Source organism: Macrosteles quadrilineatus, unplaced genomic scaffold, assembly GCF_028750875.1.
Source record: "Macrosteles quadrilineatus isolate MER2022 unplaced genomic scaffold, UCM_ALF_1.0 Scaffold_6__1_contigs__length_79288215, whole genome shotgun sequence".
Classification (NCBI taxonomy): Eukaryota; Metazoa; Arthropoda; class Insecta; order Hemiptera; family Cicadellidae; genus Macrosteles; species Macrosteles quadrilineatus.
The window spans coordinates 28,835,493-28,862,119 of NW_026542599.1; the positions used below are offsets into that span (position 1 = coordinate 28,835,493).

A 26,627-nucleotide genomic window follows, 5' to 3' on the forward strand; every position below is an offset into this window, starting at 1 on the left:
TAATTTATTTTCACGATTCATTTTTTTACATAAACCTTTACCATCAGTGATTATATTCCAAATATGGAAATATAAATCTAGAATATTCATGACACAGAATTGATAAAACGGTCATATTATGTAAACCGAGAAGATATGCACTAATGCACTTAATACAGTATTCGCTTACTTCGAATGTTTTAAGTACTGCTTCTATTATCGACTGCCTCAGAAAAAAAATGTTCTCTATTCATTGTAGCCTCTGACCAATAGCAAGATTAGCAAGCAAGATTTTAAACTCAAAACGTTACCTCCATTTTGTTTCAACTAACTTTCGTAACGTACCTCTTCAATTTAAATTCATTTTTAACGATTAATACATTCATATAAATCTTTATAACAAGAATATTTTCAAAATAAATAAGTAATTAACAACATTCCAATTGATACTGAACTGGTGTTAAAATGGCCCTCAGAACCCGTAATATGAACGCGGTAAGTTACCACCGTATGTTATTTTAACTGGACTCCTATCCTAACTTTTAATAATTGGCTTACGTCTCTCCCTTCTTATTATAAGTTAGCCTAACTAAGGCTATCTATAATTTTTATCTCAAGAAGTATGCTTGCACTGGTAAAAGACAGTGTCATAATGCAACAAGCAAAGCAAGTTCAATATTTAAAGACCTTAGGTAGGTCTAGGCTACTTCTAGCTTGAAGCAGTTTTTCAAGAAATTACAGGAAAGTAAATGGTTGTAACTGGAATTTCAGATAAGCCTGAAAATTAACTACCCAAAATTACTCTTTCTTACGTTATATAAAATAGACAGCATCTTGGAACTTGACTTTTGACAGCTCAATGGATATAGATAGGCTAACTTGTAAAATTGGTGTGTAACTTAGGATCTGCCAGGTCAATATTTTGGGGTAGGTTCACTTTGAGAGAGCAATACACACACCCGGTGATGGATAAGTCGCGACTATCACGTGTCGGCAGCGTTGACCCCTACCCCTATCCTTATCTTTTCTTTCCTTGGTTTGGTAATCAGATATCAGAATGGCTGTGTTGTAAATTATATTAGACTCAAAGGACTGTTTTTTTCATTCAAAATAAGATGTGGTTGTTCTTTTGATGCCTTATATATTTCGTATTCTTCTATTGTGTCCATATGGCGTCCTTTATTGGAAAAGTGTAATATATCTAGATTATTGTGAATGTCTGTATAGTTATGGTTTGTGGTTGTTAGATGGTTGGAAAAAGCTGATTTAGAATTCTTTTTTGGTAGGTGCTCTTTAAATCGGGTTGTGAAAGATCTGGCAGTTTGTCCTATGTAAAAGCTGGGACAATTGTCACATTTTAATCTATAGATTCCGGTTTTGTTGTTGTTATCAGGGGTTGTGGGACTTGTTCTTGACTCTGATCAATGACGACAGCTTGTTTGTAGTCTTAAATGATACTGTTATGTCATTTTTTGCCAGTTCTTTTCGCAGAGTATCATTTAAAACCACACCATCGCCCCTGGAAAATCAGATTTCAGTAGACCTTCCTCCTCCATTGGGGTCAGGTCGTCTACGTTGTTCCCACGATTACCGGGTATCTGAGGTGCACCTCCCCAGTGACCCGATCAGAGAGGTAAGGGGTACATACGACTGGGTTCCCAGAAGGGCTCCATTAAGACACTGAATAATAGGCCCCCAGTGCCACGAGACTCTCAGCACGGATCGCATTACACCTTAGTCTAGGGCTCCCTCACTTTGTTCTGTAGGTGGACCAACACCCAGTGGCAGAAGGTAGCTCTCCGCAGCTAACAAGTGAGAGTTGGAGTTTAGGTGTGACCAATCTGCCGAACCAACCCCCATACCTTCCCACAAATACTTCAAAACAAACTCTTTTAACTTAGTAAACTATAAAATACCGGTACCTAGTTTAGTTCACTAAAAGTGGTTCAGTTATAAATCATTAACTTTTAAACTTATAAGTCATCACTGTCTTGTAAAGATTCAAGGACTTAAATTCCTTTTATTTTGCGAATTTTCCCTATAGAGAATAAGCTATTACTGTAGTACTCATGGTAAGACCTGGACCCGGGACCGATTTACTTTTTCGTTTTGAGGTCCCTAGAGGCCAAAAACACCATCCGTTCAAATTCAATATAGGCCTATATATATGTGTCCGTTAGTGCGATAACTTGAGCAAAAATCATCCGATTTTGATGAAATTTGGTACAAACGTACCTACGTTTATTCGAACGAGTTCGCGAACCAGCATGATCGGACCATGGGAACGGGGTTTTATGGGGTAAAAATAGGTTTTTCCCATTTTTGACACTAAAAACTTAAAATTTAGCAATTTCTTTCCAAACCATTTTGTGGAGCTTAAAAAAACAAATAATTTAGTATATTGAAGCGTTATTATGCGCCTAATGGTTAGGCCTACAGAAAAAATTCCAAAAATCTGTAGGCCTATATTTAAAATTCCCATGTTATTCTTATGGAGAATAAGTAAGTTGTTAAACTGTTGTAGTTTGCTTGTTTATGAACATATTTTGATCAAATTTGGAAAATGCATTCATTTCATACTAAACTATTATCATTTTACAAAAAAAAAACACCTTTATACCCTCCCTGTTGCAGCAAACCTAAGTACTTGTTAAACTAATGTTATTTAAATAGGTAATAAATAGGATATTTTTAAAGAGACATTTTAGTGTAAATCCAATCACGCAAATGGAAATTCGCTTAGTCTGCAGGTTTTGCTGCGGCGGGGGTATTAAGATTCATTTTGATCATTAAAATTTAAATTTTCCCTCTCCCATCAATTGTTCATTGAAAAGGTGCCTTAGAAAATATCCTACAAACAAGCCTCAGTTCAACATCCTCATCCCTCTCGACACTTGACCATGGACCATCAATCCACTTTACTTACTCAATACAACACAATAACAATACACAATACTTTACTCGTTAGATTCCACGTCTAGCCACTCAGAGGCACCTACATAAATACTTCTCTGTGGCCCAGCACATACTCTAAATTAAATGGCAATAGGTACTTGATTAATTTAAACTTTGGCCAATCAACAATAAAAATAAAAATAGGTACTTCTCTATAGGCTAGGGAAATTCGCTAATAAGTATTAACTAAAATTTTAAACCACAAGGAGACGCACACCGTCTTATTGACCGGTAATTCCAAAACACATGAAGACGCACAGGGTGGAAACGACTAGCAGGCCTACATGACAAAAAGCTGTCGCTAGACTAAAATGAGAGAGTGAAAGATGGTCACAGTATTCCTGCAATATGGTGTGTTATGCACAGTAAATCAAATCAAAATTTTCTTTATTCATTATGTACACAAGGCTGACAGTGTCCGACAACCAATAAATATAATCTTACGCAAAAAGTACAAACCCGGTAATTTAGACAGCTAACTTATGCGTACTCTCGCCAGTTAAGAATACTTACTTACTTGAATACTTGTATTCTTGATCCTTGACTGACAATGTCAGATAGATCGCGTCATGTCTTTAAAAATGTAAAGACTTGATTTATTTCTTTAAATAAGTTACTATAATAAAACTAATATTTACAACTGGTGGTATGTTATAACTGGTGGTAAGTTAAGGCATATCCTGTTTGGCAGCTCCAGTTCCGCAGAAAACCTGTGATATAATAATTATCGGATTAAAAACTAAATTATTAATTTAGATTTGGTTCCATATTAATATCCCTTCAAATTAAACTTACCATATGCCACATTCAAACAAAAACATAAATAAAGATGTTTGTTTTTTTATCCTTACAGTAGTTATAGTTTTATCCTTAAATTTGTAAGACTAATTTAATGGAAGAAACTAGCTTAACCATGGATCTCATGGTAAAACCTAGGCCCATTGGGACTGATATACTTTTTCATTTTGATAAATATGTCCGCAGAGGTCCAAAAACACTTGTTCAAATTTGTATACTGTATATGTATACAAGTTATCTATATATTTCCAGGCGAAAACGCAAAAACTTGAGTAATTTTGGTCCGATTTTGATGAAATTTGGCTTTAATGTGTCTAAGGTAAGATGAACTTAAATGAGTTTGTGAACCAGCTTTAACAGGGTTTTATGGGTTAAACATTTGTTTTTCTAATTTTTGACCCTTAAAACACAAAATTTTCCAATTTCTCTTTAAAACATTTTAGAGAGCTTAAAACCCAAATCATTTAGTAGGCCTATATTGAAGGGTTTTTTTTTGTTTTATTGGTTAATAATAATGTACTGAAAAAACCAAAAAAATCCTAAATTAAAAATTACTATGTTAAGTTATTCTTATGGAGAATAAGTAAACTGAAGTAGGTAGTTTGCTTGTTTACGAACATATATTTTGATCAATCATGGCAATTAATTTAGTTTATACTAGCCTACGCTATTGATATTTTACTAAAAAAAAAACACCTTATTAGGTTACCCTCCCTGTAGAAGCAAATCTAGTACCTACCTACTTGTTAAACATAATATTATTTATAAAAAAATAGATTTAATTGAAAATCCAATCAGGCATTGGAAATTCGCTTTGTTTGCTGTGGCAGGGTATTTAGTTGAATATGTTTATTGATAGTTTCATTAATTAAACATTAATAACAACTTATATAGTAGGGGCCTAGATCATTAACTTACTCAGATGTTTATATCGAGGAAAAATATTACTTTAGAAGCAATATTTAGCCTATATTGAACCAAATTAAAATCAACCCTACCCCCAGGCCTCACCAGGAAACGCACGAGCTCTAACATACTGCAGGTCCTCTGCAGAACTGTACCCTGGTTGGCTATTTTATAGAAATTTGGGTTCATTCAAATTTTGTAACTGTTAACTTTTAAGTTAAACTTAGGCTAAGTTATTTAAAATTTACTCGAAATGGCAGTGTGTCCCACGTTTAAATACGTTTGGTATTTGCAATCAATGTGTTATCTTTCAGGTCAGAGGGGTGGACCAAGAAAACACTGGTGTCTTGAGATCAAAAGCTAATACAACTTCCCTGACAACAAAACGTGCAGCCCTTGGCGATGCAACAAACTCCTTGGGAATACTTAACAGGGGCAAAGATGCAAAGAAGAAAGAAGGACCAACTAAACCGACTTTTCAAGCTGCTGCTTCTAAAATCAAGTCAGTAGGCTACCTAGGATAAGTTTATAAAAGTATCCTTTTCACATTAATTCAAAGGGGCTATCCGACTAAAAAAAAACACATATTACGTTTCTAGGCCTTTGTAACAATTTCAAGTTAAGTTACTTACTAACTGTAATGTAATTGCACAACCCATCATGCGTACACAAAAACTTCCTAGAAAACTGTTATATGTTCCTTAGGTTGAGCTAATAAAAATAGTTTGTAACATGGGGCCAAAGTGCTTGGTTCTCTGTCTGCCTGTAAGTTTTGGGCTTTCATTTAATTTATACCAGTACATCAATTATTGTATCAGGGCTGATTTACCGAATAGGCACGGTAGTCATGCTCCTAGGTTGCAAGGCAGTTTTGGCTTTTGATTGAGGGGGGGGGGGTGCAAAAAACAAAAAAAAATAAAAAAAATTAGTGATTGTTTTATTTACATGCGTGATAGTGCTAGGGCCGAGAGCCGACCCCAATCGCAGCCGCCTTGTGTGGAGCCTGCTGTCATAACGTCTACCCTGGGTATATCCAGCAAGAATTACGGGCAAGGAAGCCAATCCCCCACTACTCATATGGGCAAGTGGTAACTGCTGCTTATAGTGGTGGAACCACCCTTTTCAAATGTACGGTGATTAGACACACTTTGAGTGTTTGTACTTAAAATTACAAAATTTGGCACAGTTGTTTATAAATTAAGTGCTTCTCGCTGAGACGAGGTTGCAAAAGAAATGTATTTTATTGGAATGTTAACAACCGTTAAATAAAATTAAATTGAGAATTAGAACATGAAAATCTAAGTAATCTTGAATTTGTTTTTATTTTTTTTGTCACAGGAAAGTTACTTTTTAGCAGCAAAGGTTTATGAGCTTGAGTTGAATAATAACATATTTATGTGTTTTTTTTTTATTCATGATAAATTGTTTTGGAAATAAATCAGGTAGAAGAGGAACAAAATAATTTGTGTCTCCCTAATGCTTGGGCGCTGCCTTAAGCCGTATTTTTCAACAGATCGTGCACTTTTCTTTGATTTTGTTGGAAACAATTTAATCACCGTTCCCGAGACATCAGCTGACGCTGAGGGCGCGGTGCGTGGTCAACTGGTGGTGGGTTGGCTTGGGGGTAGCAAGGAAGTGTTATAAGATATGATAAGCTCTTTATTTCCATTAGATATTCTTTTGAATACATTGGATATACGTCAGGTTACAATATATAATCTATACAATGTAAACAGCGTAGAAGTCCAAAACAAATCTTTCCTCATGTTTGGAACACCCTTTGATCTTTACCGACTTCTGGTGGGAAACAAAATTTCTGTTGTTAACACTAAAACTGTTTTTAACATAAAAATATTTCTTTTCAAAAAGTAGTGTTTCTGGGCTTGTTTGGAACATTTGTTGTAGAGATCTGTTAGATTACCTTGGTGAACTTGACAACATTCAGCTTGTCTGTATTCCTTAAGCTCACCAAAGACTTCAGCAAAAGATTTTCCCTCCTCAGAGCTTGATGAGGATTGCCTCAGCCCTCCAGGGCTTTCCCGGCCTGTGTTTCTTTGCCTCAAAGTGGCCTTCCCTTGTACTTCCCTTACGGAGTAGGACCAGCTACCTTTTGGTCTTTAGCTGCCAAATCATTGTCAGTTCGCCTCAGCTTCTTACTTCCTCTATGGGTGAGCTTCTTCCCCCAGTTACCCTCATTGATGGTGTTGCAATGTCGTTCTTAGTGCTGCTTCTTAGGTGCTGTTTGGAGTGGGACAATCTGTCCCAGTATGCTCGGGCGCTTCTTTGAAGCGGGATTGTACCCAGTAGGAAGTGTCATCTGGGTGGCCCTGTCCTCAACTTTTTGCTCAACATTTAATCGGGAGTGGTTGACCAACTCCAAAGATACCAGACACCTGTTTGCAAGGGCCTTGCCCGTTTCCTCTGATCCTCTCTGTTTTTCATCGGTTTTGGGGCCTAAGCTCGGTTCACAAGCCCCCGTTCATTAACCAAAGCCTGTCTCATCAAGCCTTTCATGTCAAGAACACAGTCAATGTGGTCCTTTGCCTTGGAGAGATCATACCTGTTAGGCAGGTTAACGTTAGTGTGGACCTTCTTCGTGTTTTTAATGATTATCTCGACTTTTGAATTTGACCTCATGGAGCTGTTCTTCGGTGTGATGCACTCCATGATAGGCACGAGAGGTTACGTCTACAATTATATTGTCATGATTTTCTGATAACCACTCCATTCTGAACTCCTTGTGAACTTGAAGGGTGCTCAATAATGTGTTGGGGGGGGGGGGGTTTGTAACAATTCATGACAAGTGTTTTCCAGCGCATTGTGCGGAAATTGTTGGCCCACAAACGAGTCAGGAACAGTTATTTCCTTGGGGACAAATCATTTGCCCAGCAATGGATACAAGATGGTCCAGGGGTTGCCCGTCGCAATGCAGTGCCCGACCTCTGCGTCATTGCCGCACTTCAAAAGTGGTATCTCTCATGACCCACTGAGAATATCCATTAGCAGTGCAAAGAACACATCAACCCCTGCATCACAACAGGGACTCCCAGTGAGAGTACTTACTTACTCCTGTGGCCATTGGAAACCTAGGTGGTTTTTGGCCTCGCCAACCATGTGCCTCCAAGCTCTTCTATCCTCTGCCAGCTCCAAGTCTGCTCCCATTCCTCTCAAGTCCTTCGTCACCTCATTAACCCATCGCATTCTTGGTCTACCTAATGGTCTCCTTCTGGTATACCTCTGAGTACCATCTTTACCATCTCTCTCTCACTTCTACGGTTAATATGGCCCATCCATCTCAACCTCCTACTCTTAACTATTCCCACAATAACTGGTTCACCATATAATTCTTTTAACTCTCTATTTTTCCTTATCCTCCATGCATTTCCTTCTTTTACTGGTCCAAAAATTCTTCTCAAAATTTTGTTTTCAAAAGTAATAAGGCGCTTCTGGGATTTTTTGGTAAAAGACCAAGTTTCTGACCCGTATAGCAATACAGGTTGCACTATAGTTTTATACATTCTTATTTTAGTGGTTTTGATAGCAGTTTGCTTTTGAATAATTTTATTAAACTCCAGTATGATCTTTCTGCTGCTGTGAGTCTGCTCTGAATTTCTATTTCTTCTCTATTATTGTTTGTGATCATCACTCCCAAATACTTATACTTCTAAGTAGTCTTCCTCGTCATCTTGCCTACTTATTTTCATGTAGTTGGTTTTGTTTTCATTTATTTGTAAACCCACTTTTCTTGCTACTAGAAGAATGTTTAAGGTTTCCAACCTCTTTGTTCCTCCGATCCACTGATGGGTTTTAAGTTTTTTACATGTTTTCCATTATGTTTGAAATTGTGTGTATCATTACAGTAGTTCATTGAGTTGTTCAATATGAATGTTGTGTAACAGCATGTATCTTTTAGAATAAGATTTTTTATGAACTTCACTTAATTTGTGTAAGCTTGGTAAGGTTGTGCTGTCAAAGTTCCTTAATGTCATTCATAAAATGTATCAATGTTTTAGGGAACCTTCGGTGAAGCCAACGATTGAGAAGTCATTAAGCAAGCTACCACGGCCCGCTACAAAACCTGTGGCCAAACCATTACAAACAGGACGCGGTTTGGGGTTGAAAAAGGAGGAGAACAAATGTATCCCACAAGTTCAGAAGCCAGATGTTGGTCAGCCGTTGGAGAACGTTGTTGACATAGACAAAGAGGATGCCGGGAAACCCTTTTTGGTTTCTGAATATGCTAATGAAATATACTGCTATCTGCGCCAACTAGAGGTGATTCTCTTTAAGTTAGCATGATTCATTTACTTTAGTATTTGTGAATGGAGACTAAAATTTAAGCCGAGATGAATATGTTGGATTTAACTCAAATCAAAATTAGGTTCAAGCCACTAAGTGGTATATTCACTCTCTAGAATAACTTATTAGGCCTATGGTTTTTGAACAGCAAAATAGCATATATTTTGCTAATATCCATTCACATTTATCTTATATCTTGTACCTTTATGGGTAAACTGCAATGGCAATTTTGAATCTAGGATCTACAAACTTCAGAAAATTGCAATCATAATAGTTAGGGAATTATAATATTATGAAACCTTCAAAAACAAATTTAATCAGTTAAAAGTTTTAACAGTACATTTTTCAAAAGCAAAAATCTTGTAAACATCTCTTAAACAAACTACACCCATGCTATGATACTCAACATTAAAAAATCCTTGTTTCAACCAAACACAAATTGAAATACTCTTGTAAATGGCACTCAACAACTAATCCACCAAAACTTGGGAGATTTAGCCTTCATTGTTGATGAACACAGCCCAAGAAATACAGGGTGGGGCAGGGAAGTATCCCTAATTTTGAAGGTGCATTAAAAGACAACCAAGAATATTAGAACCAAACTTTATATTGGGATTAAAAGGTTACATCTGGGAGTTTATTTTAATATAACTTTACTTGGTTTTAAACAGCATATCCTGCATGTGGTGTCCCTAATCGTAAATACACTGCTGTATTCTGGTTCTGGAGTTCATCACAACTCTGTGAAGCATTTGTTGTGGAGTGAGGCCAACCTCAAGGTGAATTGCATCCTTCAAGGCATCTAGGGTCTTCTCGTAAACTACCCTAGGCTTAGAATCACTCCAATATAGCATATTCTGCTTATTTACCGCTCCAGAAATATGGAAGTGTGTCTCGTCACTAAACAAAACCCGAGCAACATGAGACAGTCCCGCAATTAAGATTTCACATGCCTTCATATGTTATTGCCAGTCCCGTGGTGTAAGTTCATGAGCAACTACAAGCTTGTATAGATGGAGGTGTAGGTCCTCATGGAGAATACGAGGCACAGTAAGATTAGGCAACGCCAGCGCGGATGCATGTTTACAAGCAGAACGTTGAGAAGACAGCAAAATTATTGATCTTCTGCCAAGGTAAACCTTTTCAGGAGTTCGGATGGTTCTTTGAGCACCAAATATCCTTTGCAATACACCACCACGTACACGGAAGTCTTTCGCCCACACCAAAATGTAACAGCTTTGCGGCAGGCCATCCGATAACAAGTTTGCAGCGCAAGCTAGCTGTATAGCAACAATAGACTGATTTTTTTTTAAAATGCATCTCGAGTGCAAAAGCACATTGCTCACTCAAGTAAGCCATGTCTACAACTGAAAGTGATATTCTTAGAAAATCCCAAAGCAACAGCGTCATTTGAGCCTAACCCCATTCCTCCAGTACACCCATACTACTCACAGTGCCATCTTAAAAGTAGGGATATTTCCCTGCCCCACCCTGTACAAGAGTATCTCAACCTACCCAGATTGTGATGGACAGGTGCGGGTCGTCCATCGTCTCAACTACACATGAAACATTAAAAAGGCCAATGACCAAAGTTGCTGTTCTATCTTGTACTATGAGTTCTATCTTTACTCAACAATCTAACTTTTAGTATATTTAATTTTATATAACATACTGTATGGCCTTTCAATTGTTATTTAGAATGTTTTGTTCCTGATGTTTATCTTTGTTGCAACAAACCTGTTAAGTCAATTTTGGGTTATTAATCAGTCTTATAAAAAATTCCCTACAACTATGAAAAAGCCATCCTACATAAGATACTATTATTTAAAACAAAAACTCCCCAGTAATATCAGAGGGATAAAGAAAACAGTACATAGTTTAAAGAATAAACTAAAGAGTTTAGAAAGCTGTAGGCCTACATTTCCTGGAAAAGTGCTTTACCACCTCCCTTTGATTAACCAGGGGCGGCTCCAGGAATATTGTTTTGGATAAAAGTTTTTGAAAAAATTATTACTGAGCAAATTTCTTTTTCCCTTGAAAGTAATAAATTTTTTTTAAAAGAACAATGTGGCTTTAGATCAGGACGTAATATAACTCAGGCTCTGTCTGACTTCTTGTGGGAGGTCGGTTGCAGCATTGATAAGTCTCAGAATATTGCTGGAACGTTTTGTGACTTGTCAAAAGCCTTTGACTGTGTTGTACATACAATTTTATTTTCTTAGCTTAAATTTTACATTTTTTCTCCAATTGCTTTGAAATTGTTGAAATCCTATCTTACAAACCGCTTTCAAAGAACTATTATTTTTAAAGATAACATCTATAACTTTTCGAAATGGAAAATGATCTATTGTGGTGTACCTCAGGGATCTATATTGGGACCCTTGTTGTTTTTAATCTATATTAACGACCTGCCTTTTAACATAAACTCAAAGCTTGTTCTATACGCAGATGACACAACAGCTATATTAAAATCAAACAGCCCCAACAATTTACAAAATTTGATAAACCAAACTTTTGAAGATTTAAACAAATGGTTCATAGCAAATGGGCTGAGTCTAAATTGTTTTAAAACTCAAATTATTAGGTTCAAAACTACTCATGACAGAGAAACTATCAAATTAAATACAGTAGAACATCTTTTTAATCCGAACTAATTGGGACCAGGGGTAGTTCGGACTATTGAATAGCTCGGATTATAGAACATATTGTTGTTTTTACATAACAATAGCTAAAACATGGCTAAAATTGATCAACATTATTTTGGGAAAAGTGAAAAAATGTTTTGTAAAGTAAAATACAGTGTTTATTTAATACAGTAGTAAACATGGTGAATAAACAGTACTGTAAATTAAATACAGTATACAATAAAGAACTGCTGTACTGTGTATAGAGTACAGCAATGAGGGGTTTGGATTAGTGGACGTTCGGATTACAGGGGTTCGGATTAAAGAGTTTCTACTGTATTAATTTTCAGGGAGGTATTATTAATTAAACGTCATCTACAAAATCTTTAGGCATCCAGGTACAAAACACTTTAAATGGGATAAATACACATCAGTTCTAGCGAATAAACTTAATACAGTCTGTTTTCAGATGTCTGTCCTGCAGCATGTTACTGACCTCAGGACAAGGATGATTGTTTATTATGCTTTGTTTGTGTCAAACATGTTGTATGGAATAGAGTTCTGGGGCAGCTGCTCAAATGCCGAAACCATTTTCAAAATTCAAAAAAAGATCCTTAGAATTATGACATTTTCAAAACCTAGGCGATCCTGTAAATTATTATTTAGAGAATTGAAAATATTAACACTTCCGTCAGTTTATATCCTGCAAACATTAATCTAGATTGGCTGGTAGAGGTACAACAACATCATTTGTTTTAAAGCTGTTTGTCTGAGATGATGACTATGTCTGTAGGCCAAGTGTGCAATCACTGAGAACTACTTGGCAGGACGCCTGGTGACTCCCAGGATGAGAGCTACACTGGTAGATTGGCTGGTAGAGGTACAACAACAATATCATTTGTTTCCTGAAACTCTACATCTGAGCGTCGCCATCACTGACATGTTCCTGCAGGTAAATCTCACTTTGTGTTATGAGCTAGTCCCATTTTTATAGCTCTAGGATTAGTTACAAGTAATAACTAAAATATGTAAATCATCAGATAATCCATAACATGTAGGGAAACGTGAGGTGAAACTTGATACACGTGTTTTGGCCGTTACAATTCCACTATCGGTAGGCTTAACAAAAATCCACTTTTTGAGTTGTTGACAAAAGTTAAACACAACATAAAAACGGGAGGAAGTACTACTCCCCCTCTGCTGGTGAGCCAGTGAGGCCGTGGTGCGAAATGTTTGCCATTACTTAGGGATGGGCGAGTAGTGTTTTTTTGAGTCGAGTCGAGTAATTAGCCCTAATACTCGAGTATCGAGTCGAGTCGAGTAGTTCACGAGAAAATCAACAATTTTATTTTACAAATAGCTGTGGCAAAAAACCTACATCTTCATTTTTACGAACAAAGCATTTCTCAATTCACCAAAAATAGACCTGGTTAAAAGCTTTTATACCATATAAAAAACACAATATGTATGTGTATCAAACTTATATTTTGGTGTTAAAGGTTTTTTATTAATTGCAAAAAAAATGCAAAAATATGGAACTAAGTGTTTATTTTAAAATAGGCCTACTGTAAATGTTTGAATTTGACTAAAGCATGAGATCTAATAAAGTTTCCTCTAATTTATAAATAGGCTTATAAGTATTTATCTAAGTCATTTCTCAGTTTTTGTATTTATTTGAAATTCCATGAAATTGTCTTAGTTAACTCATTAGTTTATAATTTTTTTTTAAATTACGTAGCCTACATCTTGGTCTACAAATACTCTTTGTAAGGTAAGTTTTTTTTTTTTTTTTCCCCCCAAGTGAGTAAAAACTAACTTCCTATAATGACATTTTCTCACTAATTATATATCTTCAAAATTTGTTTAACTATGAAAAAGTCACCAAGTCTAGCTGAAAACATAATCATAAATGAGGATATTTTTGAAATACAGAATAACTAATCAAACAAAATGTTTAACACTTTTACTTCTTAAATTTTTTTCCTTGAAAATGTCAACAGTTTTTCACTTATTTTTAATAAATATTATCACTTATAATTGTTTTAAAGAAGTCCAGATGTGTGAACTTGAAGAGCAGGCAAGAGACATACGTCACTGCCACAAAAACTCTTCTCTACTGTGAATGAATGAACTGTTTATTGTGTGAAGCCCCACCCACCGTCTAACGGGACATGGGGGAGGAAAAGAGAAAGTTTGGCAGAATTTGCCCTTGTTCTAAAGCCTGGTTCACATGACCTTCCTCACCCTCGGCCTCAGTCGCTTGCAGATTTCCATTACAACTTAATATCAGTGTTATATCAGTGTTATTTTGAAATACTGTAAATGTTTGAATTTGACTATGATGAGATCTAATAAAGTTTCCTCTCAAAATAGGCTTAACTTTTTAAGTATTAATCTAAGTCATTTGTCAGTTTTTGTATGTCTTTTTAAAAGCAATTGCAGTTATACATTAAAAAAATTACAAACATCTTGGCCTACCTACAAATACATTTTGTAAGGAGAGTCTTTTCTCTAGTGAGTAAAAACGATCGTGGTAAAGGAATGAACTGTGCTAAAACAGCACATTGTCAATGTTTACAAAAGTATTTTGACTGAAACCTGAAACCCTGGTATTTTTTAAAGACATTGCATAATAGCCTAAGTCGACGTCTGTGGAGAAAAGTATGGCAATAGATAGGTTTTACTTTTAGCCTACAATAAAGATTATGTTTTGGGACTAAAATCTCCAAAAGACCAAAAGAGTGCTTTTAACAAACATTTCATAGTTTTATTTAGTAACAAAAGTGTTTGACTATGTTCCCGATTATACCAAGAACAAGGTTCGGCATAGTGGATTCACTGTGAACCGGCCTGCCTGGCAGTGTTTCCACACGACACACGACCAAAACAATAATCCCGCTTACTGGGTCGAGAAATCCTGTTTTATCACGCTTTAAAATTGTGAAAAATCCCGTTTTATCCCGCATGATTATTTTTGTACAATACCTAGTATAATACTTGACGTATCATGTTTATAATAGTGATGGGCGGATCCAAGAAAATGTCGTTACCGGATCCGGATCCGGATCTTGAAAAATTCGGAACCGGATCTTCGGATCTTCGGATCCGGTTCCAGATACACACTGTCATAAGGGTGGGTTAAAAAAAACGTAATTAACAGAATGCCAATTTAAATCATACTTTTATTATTTTTTATCACAAAGCATCGGTTGAGATTAAAATACTAACGGGATATTTTTGAGACGAAATTATAGGCCGTTAGCTTATCATCCAGGTACAAAACTAAAAACTAGAGGTGTGAAGATATCCGAAAAATCGGGTCGGATTCAGTTTGGAAAGATACATGCCATTGCCAAATATGTTATTTATTTGTATCAAGGGACTAACACTGAAACATGGCCTTGCCATATAAGTTATTTGCACCAAGAGACAAACACTAAGACATGACCTTGTCATATAAGTTATTTGCATCAAAAGACAAACACTGAGTCATAACCTTGCCATATGAGTTATTTGCATCAAGAGACAAATACTGAGTCATGGCCTTGCCATATAAGTTATTTGCATCAAAAGACAAACACTGAAACATGGCCTTGCCATATAAGTTATTTGCACCAAGAGACAAACACTAAGACATGACCTTGCCATATAAGTTATTTGCATCAAAAGACAAACACTGAGTCATAACCTTGCCATATGAGTTATTTGCATCAAGAGACAAATACTGAGTCATGGCCTTGCCATATAAGTTATTTGCATCAAAAGACAAACACTGAGTCATGGCCTTGCCATATAAGTTATTTGCATCAAAAGACAAACACTGAGACATGGCCTTGCCATATAAGTTATTTGCATCAAGAGACAAACGCTGAGACATGGCATTACCATATAAGTTATTTGCATCAAGAGGCGAGCACTGAGACATGGCCTTGCCATACAAGTTATTGGCATCTAGATACAAACATCGAGACATGGCCTTGCCATATAAGTTGTTTGCATCAAGAGACAAACACTCGGGGGAAAAAACGGGCTTGTACATGGATACAGATAGCTTTGTGTTAGTAAAAAAATCAGGAAAAAATCGGGGTTGTACATGGATACAGATAGCTTTGTGTTAGTAAAAAAATCAGGAAAAAATCGGGGTTGTACAGTGATACAGACAGCTTTGTGTTGGTAAAAAAATCGGGGTTGTAGAGTGACGCAGACAGCTTTTTGTGTTAGTAAAAAATCGGGGTTGTACAGTGATACAGACAGCTTTGTGTTTAGTAAACAAATCGGGGTTGTACAGTGATACAGACAGCTTTGTGCTAGTAAAAACATTCGGGGTTGTACAGTGATACAGACAGCTTTGTGCTAGTAAAAACATTCGGGGTTGTACAGTGATACAGACAGCTTTGTGTTGGTAAAAACGTTCGGGGTTGTACAGTGATACAGACAGCTTTGTGTTAGTAAAAACGTTCGGGGTTGTACAGTGATACAGACAGCTTTGTGTTAGTAAAAAAATCGGTGTTGTACAGTGATACAGACAGCTTTGTGTTAGTAAAAACGTTCGGGGTTGTACAGTGATACAGACAGCTTGTTGTCTTAGTAAAAAATCGGGGTTGTACAGTGATACAGACAGCTTTGTGTTTAGTAAACAAATCGGGGTTGTACAGTGATACAGACAGCTTTGTGCTAGTAAAAACATTCGGGGTTGTAGAGTGATACAGACAGCTTTGTGTTAGTAAAAAATCGGTGTTGTACAGTGATACAGACAGCTTTGTGTTGGTAAAAACTCGGGGTTGTACAGTGATACAGACAGCTTGTTGTCTTAGTAAAAAATCGGGGTTGTACAGTGATACAGACAGCTTTGTGTTTAGTAAACAAATCGGGGTTGTACAGTGATACAGACAGCTTTGTGCTAGTAAAAACATTCGGGGTTGTAGAGTGATACAGACAGCTTTGTGTTAGTAAAAAATCGGTGTTGTACAGTGATACAGACAGCTTTGTGTTGGTAAAAAATCGGGGTTGTACAGTGATACAGACAGCTTTGTGTTAGGAAAAAATCGGGGAAAATTTTGTAAAAATCGGATCCATCAAAACCGGATCCAGCCCAAGATCCGGAATTTTTTGGATCCGATCCGGTGCCGGTTCTAGCTCGGATCCGGTAGTCCGATATCCGGATCCGACCATCACTAGTTTATAAAGTTGTTTTAACATCACTATTATATTTTACTACAGTATTTAATCAATTTGAGTTAGTTTTTCTCTAAAATTAAATGGAAAAAATAAAAATAGTCGTCACAGCCGAAAATCCCGCATCCCGTTTTAATCCCGCCCAAGGTCTAAAAATCCCGTTTTCGGGATAATAATCCCGCGAATGGAAACACTGCTGCCTGGCCCTTATGCACGACGTCACTATAACCTCCGTGTAGGGGTGTCAACAATGGATCGGAACAATCGAAGTTTTGAACATGTCTGTAACCTAGTTTTTTATACTTAAATACTCATTATTTATAAACAAACACGTCCTACATATCGGATCTCGAATCACGATATTTATCGATACCCTTTCCACCTACAATAAAACATTAAACGATGTCAAAGCAATCGTCATTTGCTCCATTGAAACACGAAAGTCGATTGGCTGACATGGTAGTGCACTGACGCCTCCTGACCAATGAGAGCTGTTGTTACATACTTTTATTGTCAACACTCACCATTCGTTATAACATTACAAAATCGACACGGACTAAGGCTTATAATATTTTTCAATAAATACATTATGTTATAGTAGCACTAAAAACTTCACTAAACTCTTTAATCAGTAGATAGAAAAGATCAAAATATGGATCTACTTTTTGGGGCAATATAAAGCAAGCCTAACCATACGACGATGTTAAAGTTTAATGGTTGAATATAATTTTTCTAATGATGCGTATAATGCAGGGATTATTAAACTGAAAATTTCGACGTGTTTAGGTTATTTATTTTGTACTAAAAATAAAAATAATACATCTAATGTCTGACTTATTGATACAGACATTGTTTAGTATAATTAATTTCGTGTTGGCGGGACATTCACTCGCCGGTTGTCTCTTGAGTTGAGTCTGACATCTTGAACTTGAAATTTAGATTCGTAGATTGTGTTGTGCAATGCTGAAGCTAAACAATGTCACCGGCACCGTCGCTGTTTTGAACTAGATAGTTTCTAAGCTGGCTATGAAAATTGTTAACCGTGATTACAAAACTAATACTGTAGCTATACAGTAAATAAATGTTAAAATAAAATATTTATCCCTGTCGGTATCATCGGAATCGACTTTTGACAATCGAGTCTTGGTACCGATACCAATGTCCAAGTATCGGTGGTATCGATGACGATAATCGACTCATCCCTTTTTACTAGTAGAGCTGTATCGTGACGTAATCAATGCATCGGGATTTTGATGCATGCTGGATCGAATCGGGATTCGATGCATCGCACTCGCACACCTACACCACTGCCTATCACCCAGTGTCAGCTCAGCTGTCGGCGCTGTCGCTGTCAGTGAAATGGATGACGATGTCTAGGTTGCCGATTATTAGTAGGCCTAGTATGTCAATATTTAAAGGGGTTAAGGGATTAAATAAAACTCAAACATTTTCCTTTCTTACTATTTATTTGTCAAATATCAATGAAAATAACGAAATCGGCTAATGTCTACTACTCGACTCGAGTCACGAGTATCTTTAACTACTCGACTCAACTGTCGAGTATTGCCAACTACTCGAGTAATTACTCGACAGTCGAGTACTCGCCCACCCCTACCATTACTGTACTCTTCCTTACCTGACCTAATCCTGACTTGCTCTGTGAAACTAAAATATGAATCACTACTGTAGCGTTTATTAGGTCTGAGGGTTAAGTTAGGAATAGAAATATTTGCATTGGATCTTCAGCTTTGAACTCAAAAGAAAACAAATTTGACAACGCACTAAATGTTATTTCCGTAGTGGTACAACTTAAAGCGGTGTTCAATTTTTTATACGATTTACCTTCTAAAGATAACTTGTGGCTTAGTGTTTTGATAACTGAACACTGTTTTAACTGTTTTGAAAACTTGTTCAAAAACACGACTAGGCCTCCAGCATGAATGACATCAAACAAACAATCTATTTAAATAAAGGGTTTCCAGACAATAAATAAAATTGGTTCAATAATCACACTTCGCAAGGAATTAATTTGGTGACTTAGTTACCTAGCCTATAAATAAAGACTGGTGTAGTGGTATATGATTTTAAACAAGCAGTAAAATATTTTTTGTGTTTAAATATTTAAAAGATTATCACAGTAGCTCGAGAAAAAAGGATTATATGAACTAACCAACTAACTCGATAAGGGATTCACCATAGAGCCCAAGGGCCTAGGTTTTTTAAGATTTATTTTTGAAGATAGCAGGCTTGGGAAATAGTCCAAACTGGCACAAGAAACGCAACACTTTACACTATAGGTAAGGCCTACACAAAACGTTAGAATATTCAGTCCCGAGCACAAGAAACCCAACACTTTACACTATAGGTAGGGCCTACACAAAATGTTAGAATATTCAGTCCCGAGCACAAGAAACCCAACACTTTACACTATAGGTAGGGCCTACACAAAACGTTAGAATACTAGTGAACATGTTGCTCGAATTCGAGCAATTACAAAGTATTACAGGAGTTATTTAAAAACGAATAACAGTCATATTTCAGTTTCAGACGCTTTCAGTTTGCAAAGCTACGCGACATGCTCTTTCCAATGAGACGTCAATGGACAAAATCGGTTAAGAAATGGCGGAGGAGTTCAACCGACAAAGTTTCATTTAGCGTATTAATTATATAGATTCAGTCTCGGGCAGAAGAAAACCATCTCTTATACTCATACTGAAACGAAAATTCAGTAAGTGACTGTGAAATGAAACATTCAAATATTCTAATGCTTTGTGTATAGTGTAATGTGATGTGTTTCTTGAGCCAGATTGGACCCATTCAGTTAAGTCTGCTATCCTCACAAAAAAATCCTGAAAACTCCTAGATCTGCATATGAATTCCTTTTCTTTTAGTGTTGTGTGACCTATTGTTTGTTTATACACCTCTGATATCTAATTTTCACAGTGTAAGCTTAGGGAAATTGTACTTAACCTATCATATTCACATATCAGTCTTGGTGGCAAGAATGTTTAAATTAGGTTTGCAACCTTATCTCCGTCCTACTTGATGTTGCAGAAAGTGAGTTCCATAGACAAGGAGCACCTGCAGCTGGTCGGGGTGTCTGCGATGCTTGTGGCTTGCAAGTACGAGGAGACTTACTCACCAGACATCTCCGACTTTGTATACATCACTGACAACTCGTTCACCAAGGAAGAAATCCTCATGATGGAGAAAGGCATCTGTGGAAAACTGGATTTTGCCTTTGGACGGCCTCTGTCACTGCAATTCCTACGACGATACAGCAAAGCAGCCTTTGTAAGTGCAAATGCATACTATAGGTGAGGAAATGGTTTTCCATTTCTTTGAAATAGTAGTCAGGAACATTCCTTATTTTATCATTAGGGTCGCCAGAATTTTATCCCCTGGGCAAAGCTGACGTCACTATGACGTAGTAACCTGAGCGTTATAAAGTTTGTTCACGGACGGAATTTTACCCCTGAGGATTTGGAAGTCTAATGAAAATAGACAGAGCATGATAAATTAAATTAGATTAGCAATAAAAACCAGAATTTTACCCGCTGTCCATATAATTAGCGTTTAGGCAACACAGCCCGGATTTTTACCTGTGGAATTTTGACCCCCGGAATTTTACCCCCTGGCCAGATAAAGAAATTATTGAGTATGATTAATTTTCTTCTTTCAGTTTTAATTTAATAGAAAATATTAGTGATGTGTCAAAACCGAATCTCAAATCTCAAAACCATCAAAACTTTGGAAAAGTTACGGTTTCGAGATTCAAAAGTTTCAATATAGAAGATTTTGGCAGTTTTATTCTTGAATCTACTGACATTTTTTGCATCATTATTATAATTTTTACCACTGTTTCCACACTAGCTGATAGCAATAGAGCAAATACAGTAAATTGTATTCTGAACTTAGAAGGGCATCTTAAATACTATAACTGGAACAACTCAGTTTCATAACAATATATTAGCCTCTAAATGTTCTAATTAGTCTAATATTCATGTTTATGTTGGTGTCAGGAGTTTAATTTATTTTAATTTCAGAAAAAAATATGTTGGTATGTGTTTAGTTTATATGTCAGTCACATATTTATGTTATTATGTCAGTGTCAGGAGTCAACTTTTTTCAGTTTTGATTTCATTTAAAATTTTATTATTAGGCCTACCTGCATTTTTTTCTGTAACCTTAACCTTTGTAACCAGCTAAGTAAAAAGGTTTCACGTTAGGCTCGTTGCACACACGCCGATTTTGGACGACCGGTTTTTTACCGGTCGTCCAAATTCCAATAGTGAACCACAGGCGGGAACGGGACCTTGCACACATGCCGACCGCTGATCGGCGCCGGTAAAATGCCGATGAGCTGCCGGCCACTGTCACTGCATACCGCCGGTGCCGGGGATGTGCCGGCGACGCAGTGGAGTACGTAACTAAATACAAGCTCGCACACGCACCGATTGTTTACCGATCGTATCGGCAGTTCTCGCTACACCATTCTCCATTTAAGGCAACTGCTCTTCTGATTTTTTAATTATTTTTGGTAGTGCGTGTTTATAACTTTTTAAATGGGTGACTTTATAGATAAGGATGCTATTGACATTCTGAAATAGTAGAAAATTTTACTGCTATTAAGCCTTAGTTCTTTAAAAAGTGTGTGGAATGTTCCCGTTTTTTTTTCTGCTTTTAATAATTGGATGAATCCAGAACTTACGGTTAATCCTACGGCGCTTTAATATGTCCAGACAATAACCACGTAGCAACAACTCTTTTAGGATTAAGTATTCAATAATCCCGTCTGGTCCTTTACACAAAAACAAAGACTGGTCGCTTCGCCGATAAAAATCCGGTATGTGTGCAAGCACCATGAACCGAAGAAATATCGACCGACTTATTACCGACCGTCCAAAATCGGTGTGTGTGCAAATAGCCTTAGGGTTTTAAGTTTCGGTTTTGGTTTTCAGATTCGAAATTTCCGGTTTTGACCATCACTAGAAAATATTGTATTGTTAAGACAGTACCGGTAGCCTATTTTAATTTATTTGTAATCTCAACTAAGTAAACAGGTTTCGCTGTTTAATTTTGATATTTGGGATTAGGGTTTGGGCACAAATGTTGGTTAATATGTATGTATAATAAACTAAGCATCTCATTTAAATGATAATTGGGTGAACATTTTTTAGACGATTTATTATACCGCTGTGGAAAACCTATTTATTTAGTTTCTGTTGTACAATAACACAATATGCGTTTTTGTTTCTTCAGGCACAAACCATGAGCTATTTATGGTTTGTACTGAAAAATGTCATCGAAATACCTGTTGTAAAATGAAGTTGTAGGCATCCGGTACAAAGAATTTGACCAATTGTTGCAGTGACTACTGCAAGGAAACCCAAATGTTTGTATATACATATTAACCAACAGTTGGCCCCAAAATCAAATCCCTAAACTAGAATATAAAAATTAAAATCCAAAACCTGTTTAATTAGTTAAGGTTACAAATAAATTAAGATAGAATATAATAATAAAATGTTTACTATTAAATTAAAACTAAAGGAAGAAAATTAATCATTCTCACTTATTTCTATGTCTGGCCAGGGGGTAAAATTCCGGTAGTAAAATTATCAATATCTTTTCTTCACTTGACCTTTTCTGTAAACTGCAATTTCATTTAATGAGGTACATGAAAATTTTGTTCAAGGAAAAGCTTTATGCCAGGATTTTGTGAACTCACTTTGCTGACACTGGAAAAGATCCACTAGGTGATCAAAAATTGTGTGTTTTGTAAGTATTCTGTGAGTTATATGGCCTACCTGCACTTGTTCTAATGTGAGCTAGCTGCTATCCCTTTATGTAGATGAGAAGTGGGGCTTGGTTCCCAATCAACACAACCATAGCTTTGTCATTATGAAATTTGTAATTTGTTAAAATCTTATATTAGAATAAAGTCAAAGTATTATAGATTACATTACAGTTGTTTTTACAGGCCACGCCGTTGCAGCATTCTTTCGCCAAGTATTTCCTGGAACTGGCTCTTGTGGACTACCAAATGGTTCATGTGAAGCCATCAATGGTGGCTGCAGTAGCTAGTTACATAGCGCTCAGGTATACAACCTTCACATTCATCACTCCGTTAGATCACATTCACAATCTTTAAAAAATTACACCTAAATCGTGAAATTGGTTAAGTAGGACAGGCGAAAAAGGAATGTTTGAAAGAGAAAACCCATATGGTATTAGTATCCATATATAAATCCCAAAGTACATGAACTTTTGAGAAAACTAATTCACACCCCCATAAACCATTTACTTAAAATGTTCGTCATGACAAGAAACCTTGTGCAAAATTATCCATAAATTGCCCTTTAAGGTCTTAATTCCTTTCTAAAGGATTTTTCTTCACTTTCCATGTATCTAATGTTAAAAATACCTAAGCTGTACTTATTTGTTTGTAATTTTTTTCAATTTATTACCTTATTAAAATCAGGAGTGATTATTTGTTTGTATTACTGTATTCTGTTTTGTTTATTTCAGCTTCAGCTTAGCTTAACCAATCAATAGTTTTATTAATACTTAACTTATGAAGTCAAACGGGGGTGAAGCCTATGGGCAACAGCTAGTATAAATATACAGGGTGTCCCAGAACTCTCTACCAAAGATTTAGAGCGTTGTTAACAACATTATAACAGGTTACGTACCTTGGCGTCCACAATTCAGTCAATAGAAGATCGACTGAAGAATTGTGAACGTCAAGGTACGTAACCAAAAATATTATAAGGGTTTTTCATATTTTAATAATTAAAAAATTCATCTAGCTGGACACTAAAAAACTACAAGGAAGAGTTCCAAACAGGACATTTTTTTTCTTCCTGCTTTAGTTTTATCCCTTGAAATTACAGGAAAGTAAGTTACTAATTTTGCAAATTTGACTATTTATATTAGCTTATTAAGGGCCAGACACTTGGTCACCAGGCGACGTAACAGGTGGCGTCACCAGGCGACGTCACCAGTGGCGTCACCGGTGACCAGACTAGTTGGTGGGCACTGGTTCTTATGGCGCCCATTACACTAGGGTCACCGGTTGCGGCACTAGCCTTTGTTGACTGACCGGTGACTCTGCCCCGTGACCAGACGGGTAACCACTGGTGACCAAGATTTGTCGCTGGGCATTGAATCAAATGGCACATATTACACACAGTCACCGGTGTTGCGTCACCACTGTATTTTTGTGTTCTGCAAGTTGAGATTGTTGCCAGTGTAGTGGGTGGACGTACTGATGGAAAAATATGAAGAAATGCTAATTCTTGTTCTTTTGTTGAGGAAATGGAGGAAACAAGCAAGGAAAATGTACGTGCACCCCCAAGGAAAATGTAGTGGTATCTTTTTCACCACTACATTTTACACTAGACTGGCTTACTTTTACTGAGTCTTCTTTCCCTTTTCCTTTCTCTGCATCTCTTCCCCGTTTATTCACTGAAGAGGTAAGACGAGGATAACAGAGTACTTTGTCCTTCAACGAGGTGACAGCGCTGAATGTATGTAGACACTGGAGTGGAGAAACTGGGGTTGGTCTCACTCCTGGTGACTTCTCTGGTGTTGAGGCTGGCTGCCCGTACAGTAACCGGCAACGCCATCGGTGACGTCGCCTGGTGACCAAGTGTAATAGGGCCCTAAGTTTAACCCCTGTAACTGTTTATCTTACGTTAAATTTTAGGATCACTGATGAAAAGAAGAAAGCTGAAGAGATCTGGACGAATACGCTGGTTCAGTATTCCACCTACACGTTTGAGCACCTGAAACCACTGATTCCCGTGATGGCCTCTATTATACTAAAGGCCAAAATCTCCAAGCATCAGGTAAACTTAAGCCAACTATCTCAATTGAAAGGGTTTTATATTTTTTTTAATCAATCTTCTATTTAGTCTTTTATTTTGTACAAGCAAAACAAAATATTGGTGATCCTTGATTATATCTTGAAACAGGCCTAGTAATTCATGAAATTTTTAATTTTTTTATGAATTGCTTTCATCCTTTTATTTTGTTGCTTACAATACAATTTGGCTCATATTGCATTTTTTTTATATTAACACAAAATGACACAGTAATGTATTTTGAAATAAAAAAATATAGAATTCCATGTTTTTAAAGTGGCAAAGTGATAGAAATATTAATGAGATTAATGATGATGTTTTGTTTTTAGCCTACATGTTTAAATTAGAAACAAACTTAATATGAAAATTTGTTGCTGAAAGTACATTTTATTCCAAAATCATTTGCATATTTCACTGTCACTGACCACATTTTAAAACAAGGAAGAGAGAGTTTTCTTTAGGTCTAAAATCAATTTAATTACATTGGACCTAAAGAAAACTCTCTCTAACCTTAGTTGAAATTGCTGTTAGTGACAGTGAAATAGTTGTGTACAATGTTTTGTGTATAAAGTTTTGCGTATATCCTGTACCAGTTTGGACTCTTTTGCATTCAAGTAAGCCTGCTATTAAAAAACAATACGATTAAATGTATTTTTGTTTCAGTCTGTAAGAAGGAAGTACGAGTCACCAAAACTGCAGAAAGTCAGTTGCTCTCCAATCCTAGAGTCTGAACTAATTAAGAGCTTAGCTGGAGAGGAATGAAATGAACAACAATTCAGGCTCATGACTTGTCCTTGTGAACATTAGCTCTAGATTACTATAAGTCAATGCAATCAGTAGAAACACTTGGGTTTATGATTCAAGGCTAAATTCTGTGTTATTTTGTAAGTTTAAAGCTATTGTATTTTATTATTTATTACTCTAATGACCTATTGTCTACAGACATTTTACTATGCCTTCATTTCCAAATTTTATATAAGCTTTTATCTGTAATAAAACTCTCTAGATGGTATTATTTCATTGTTTTGTCTGTAAGTGTTTGAAATGTGTAACCTGTGGTCATTGACAATTTCCCCTGTCATATTCAATTTCCAAATCCTATGTATAAGTTTTTATCTGTAATAAAACATTTTATGTAAATTGTTCTATTTCATTATTTTGTAAGATTATTGTTTAAAGTGTAATTTTAAAAAATGTGTGAAATGTATTTGACTCTTGACTAGTATAAGGTGTTATTTATGTTGTATTGTTATATGTATATATTTACTGTATTCATCTTTGACTGTAGACATGTTGTAGGCTTAAGAAGACGACTGTTGATATTTTTACTTCAATAAACTAGTCCTTCAACACTAGTATAAGTGGCTGCTATGCTTCTACATCCAAAGTTAATGGTTGGAGAAATTTTTTGTGTTGTACTAGAAAGTATGAACAAGTAATTTTTTCTTATGTTAGACGGAATTTTTAGTCCTGGAAATTTTGAACCAAGGAATCCTGGAATTGTCCTTAATTTTATTTTGACGGGAAGCTGGACACCCTTTATTATTAAAAACTCAAGTTTTATCACACAACTATTAAAAATTACAGTGAGGTTCTAAGTGGCTTAGACTGCTTGTGATTTTGTTGCTTTGTTATTTTTGTAGTTTTGTGAAGAATACCCACCAAGAAACACTGTAGGTTACTACAAAAAATAAATAAAAAAAGCATACAGTGTTTTCAAATATATATTAATAATGTAAAATAATCAGCATATTCTTGATACGTTACCTAATATACTAATTTCATTCTATCACAAGATTATTGGCTTTTGAGTTAGACTAGCGTTTTACTAAACCTTGATGAATGTGGTTAATAGCATTCAATAAGTTATGTAAATTGTAGTGGCAGTGACACTATGTTTCTCTGCAATCTTCAAAATCATCAAATACGATTTTGGAACTCGTTTAGGTTACTGTGCATATTTACTTTGACCTAAACTTGTTGGCCCTTTTGTATCTCTCAAATATATCAGTGGAAATTTTTA

General features: G+C 36.2%; 1 protein-coding gene across 1 annotated transcript; it reads left to right on the plus strand.

The window, feature by feature from the left end:
- The first annotated feature begins 288 nt into the window (after nt 1-288).
- On the plus strand, nt 289-26,627 carry LOC128997277 (G2/mitotic-specific cyclin-B2-like). Its single transcript, XM_054422897.1, has 8 exons — nt 289-474; nt 4,953-5,140; nt 8,652-8,913; nt 12,355-12,513; nt 19,791-20,030; nt 22,720-22,838; nt 24,448-24,589; nt 25,268-26,627. Exons 1-8 carry the CDS (start codon nt 445-447, stop codon nt 25,364-25,366), a joined length of 1,239 nt encoding a protein of 412 aa, XP_054278872.1. The 5' UTR covers nt 289-444; the 3' UTR covers nt 25,367-26,627.

What these genes read in the sequence shown, in the direction of transcription:
- LOC128997277 (XM_054422897.1), top strand. Translation starts at nt 445, where the DNA reads ATGGCCCTCAGAACCCGTAATATGAACGCG. An exon ending in GCTGCTGCTTCTAAAATCAA is followed by an intron (nt 5,141 to 8,651) that starts GTCAGTAGGCTA and finishes TCAATGTTTTAG; the next exon opens with GGAACCTTCGGTGAAGCCAA. An exon ending in TCACTGACATGTTCCTGCAG is followed by an intron (nt 12,514 to 19,790) that starts GTAAATCTCACT and finishes TTGATGTTGCAG; the next exon opens with AAAGTGAGTTCCATAGACAA.